The sequence below is a fragment of the Patiria miniata genome, unplaced genomic scaffold (assembly GCF_015706575.1).
Source record: "Patiria miniata isolate m_02_andy unplaced genomic scaffold, ASM1570657v1 HiC_scaffold_5, whole genome shotgun sequence".
Lineage (NCBI taxonomy): Eukaryota > Metazoa > Echinodermata > Asteroidea > Valvatida > Asterinidae > Patiria > Patiria miniata.
Genome location: NW_024037072.1, coordinates 14173208 through 14176165, shown reverse-complemented (window position 1 = coordinate 14176165; position 2958 = coordinate 14173208). Strand labels below are relative to the sequence as shown.

At 41.2% G+C, this 2958-nt stretch overlaps 1 protein-coding gene across 1 annotated transcript; it reads left to right on the top strand.

The window, feature by feature from the left end:
• The first annotated feature begins 240 nt into the window (after nt 1-240).
• LOC119740256 (salivary glue protein Sgs-3-like) lies at nt 241-2572 on the top strand. The gene is made up of 2 exons (XM_038215513.1): nt 241-479; nt 1841-2572. The coding sequence occupies exons 1-2, from the start codon at nt 431-433 to the stop codon at nt 2200-2202; spliced, it is 411 nt and encodes a 136-aa protein (XP_038071441.1). The 5' UTR covers nt 241-430; the 3' UTR covers nt 2203-2572.
• The last annotated feature ends 386 nt before the right edge of the window (nt 2573-2958 follow it).

The following is a 2958-nucleotide window of genomic DNA, read 5'->3' as shown; positions in this document are numbered from 1 at the left end:
TGTGTCTGCAAATGGTATACGTTACCTTTAAATACGTCAGCAACAGAAGCATATATTACTGCATTAACGAAATGAATGATGATCGTTTTGAACTAGAACAAAAAATCGATGATGTAATTGATTGCATCATCTGGTACTTTACAAGTCAAGTTTCCTGAAAACTACCGTATCCGGCATTCCATAAAAGCAGTGTGCTAGCTGTTGTCGTTCCGGCGGGGTGACGTGACTTCCATTTTTTTGTTATGCCTTTTCCAGATGTGCCTGGTAATGCATAAAAGCGCGGGCAAACGTTTGCGAATCTCAAATCAGAAGTTGAAGCATTTTGAGTCAGGGCTCTGATCCGGTGGCAATTCGCAAGAGAAGGATATTTCAATTTGAGTTGGGTGTTTTGGTGTGAATTTGTGAAGACAAACGAGGTAGCACATTCATCATGGAATCTTGCAAAATGGCGACAGTACTTCTTCTTGTCACAGTGTTGGGTAAGTATTTTTTTTAAAGAACATTTAATTATTGGTAATTGACAACATTTAGAAAACATGTAAAACAAAACTACATAATTATAACGAAATACCTTACTTTACTGTGAGTGAATGACTGTCTCAAGCATCCTGTGAAATCATGGCACCTGGTATGCTGTCATTTTCAAGAAGAGTGAAATTTTGTATCGATGGTTTTGTAATGATGGTTGGCTGACCATCGTTGGTGGAAAAATGTCTTTTTCAAATATTGCCCCCAATTTACCAAATTTAACTACTCCACATTATTTTTGTTTTCAATCGGTAACACATCCATGAACGGGTGCAAGATAGCTAGTCTGGTTCCCTGACCTGACATATCCCAGACGTCTATAAAGTGCTCCGTTTCTCCTGAAGTAGGATCAGAGAACCAAAATACAAGAACCGCGTTTTCCCCTCGTTTTTTAGCATATATGAACACAAAACTTTAAACAGGTCAGTGTAGCAATATTTGCTACAAAATGCTAACTCCCAACACAACCAATTTCTGAAAATGACAGCAAAAGCAAAGGTTGTATATACCCTTTAACATGTCCTTTTGATCTTAATTTTTCTCTGACCAAGTTGTACGGTTTGTCGGAGGTCATGGGTTCAAATCCCGTTGGAGTCATATATAATTTATGGTTAATAATTAAGATCACACTACGTTGTGATATTTCTTTATTGATGAAAGTGCCGCTCGTTAAGCAATTAACGCAAGTATCAGATAAAATCTCTGATTGTTGACTTTGAACCTCGAACTCACAACATTGTAATTCAAGCAACAGTCTGTGATGATTTTTTTTGGTATTTTGATCCTATTTATGTGCTTTTCCTGCATTAAAGTATTGTTTGATATATGTATTAGATTGTAACAATGAAACAACTACTATCAAGAGACTTTTCTGACAAACTGTGCACTCCCAAGCAAGGGCGTAGCGAGGGTGGGGTGGGAGGGGGTTAAGGGGCGCTTCCTCCTCCCCGGATAAGCACCCCCCCCCCCTCCTCCCCCCCCCCCCCAAAAAAAAGGAGGGGGAAAAAAGCATACGAGGGGCGAAGTCATATTGCTGTTAATTTAATGCACATTTAACAACATGGGCGTCCACAGGGGTGTCAATGGGGGTGCAGTGGGCAAATGTCCCCATGCCCACTCTCGAAAAACTGTTAAATTGAAAACATGCCAGAGAAAGTACAAGGATTTGGGGAAATAATGTGTTTTGTCCCCCCCCCCCCCCCATGAAAATCCTGGCGACGTCCATGCTTCCAAGTCGGCTCTTCTTCGACCCTTCCCATTTCCCCCTAATTATGTCATTAAATACTACGTATATATCCGTCTTCTTCCATAGCTCTTATGATGCCAGACTCGTCGCTTTCAAGACCACTCAGACGCAACCGCCCCGCCACACAGGCCCAGGACGACAGTGCCGAAGACGACAGTGCCCAAGTGGACTGTAGTGACGACGATGACAGTAGTAGTAGCGAGGAACGGCCGTGTACGACACAAGCCCCACCCACCACACCGACAACGACAAGAGCTACTACCACAGACATGGCGACCACCACTACTCAAGCCATGCCTACTCCGACCACGCCCCAACAGACAGATGAGATGACCACGCCCCTAGTAACCACGAGGATCACCACGCCCGTAGTAACCACGAGGATAACCACGCCCCAAACGACATCAAAACGAGGCGATATCCCGTAAAACGAAGAACTCTAGTATCTTAACAAGCCTGGATACACTTAAACTAAAATGTTTATAAAAACGGACTCTTCGATTTGGACTTTCACTTGAAACTATTGGATGAGAAGAGACAGGAATTGGCGCCATCTTAATAGAGAAAGGGGCGCACGCGTCCCCTAAATTGACCGATGACACGGCCAAATTATTTAATTCGAACTTGTAATCTTTGGATGATGCGAATTACATGTTTCCGTCCTTAGGTGAATTAAACAATGAAGCCCTACCAGTGAAACAGGTATATATGTTTATACATGTATTATGGTTTACTTTATGAATGTTTATTTGATTATTAAAACTTTTAAACCGAAACCGAAACTTCGGTTTGCATTATTTATTTTCGTCAGTATTATATCTCTTTCCTGTTAAAATGTTTGTCACGCAAATCGTCAGTTTCTAGGCGGATATGTTATTGTTTTGCCAGTGACAAGGGTAAAACCAACGCATCTGATTCTAATGTGGGACAAGATACAAAAATGGATGGATAAAATAACCAGTAAAATGTTAAAGAGCTCATGCAATGTAATTTTTTTTTTAATGCAAACCCTGAAATGCACCTTTGTGTCCCATTTAACCTTATTTTCAATTTTCGTTTCGCCAGTTTCAAGGGTATCTTGGTGCCTTTTTTTATGCTGGTGGGAATTTCCAGATTCATGAGCCAAAGTGTGATGTCATTTCAGGCAGAAACCTCAATGTTACAGCTTTTTCAGCACCAAAGGT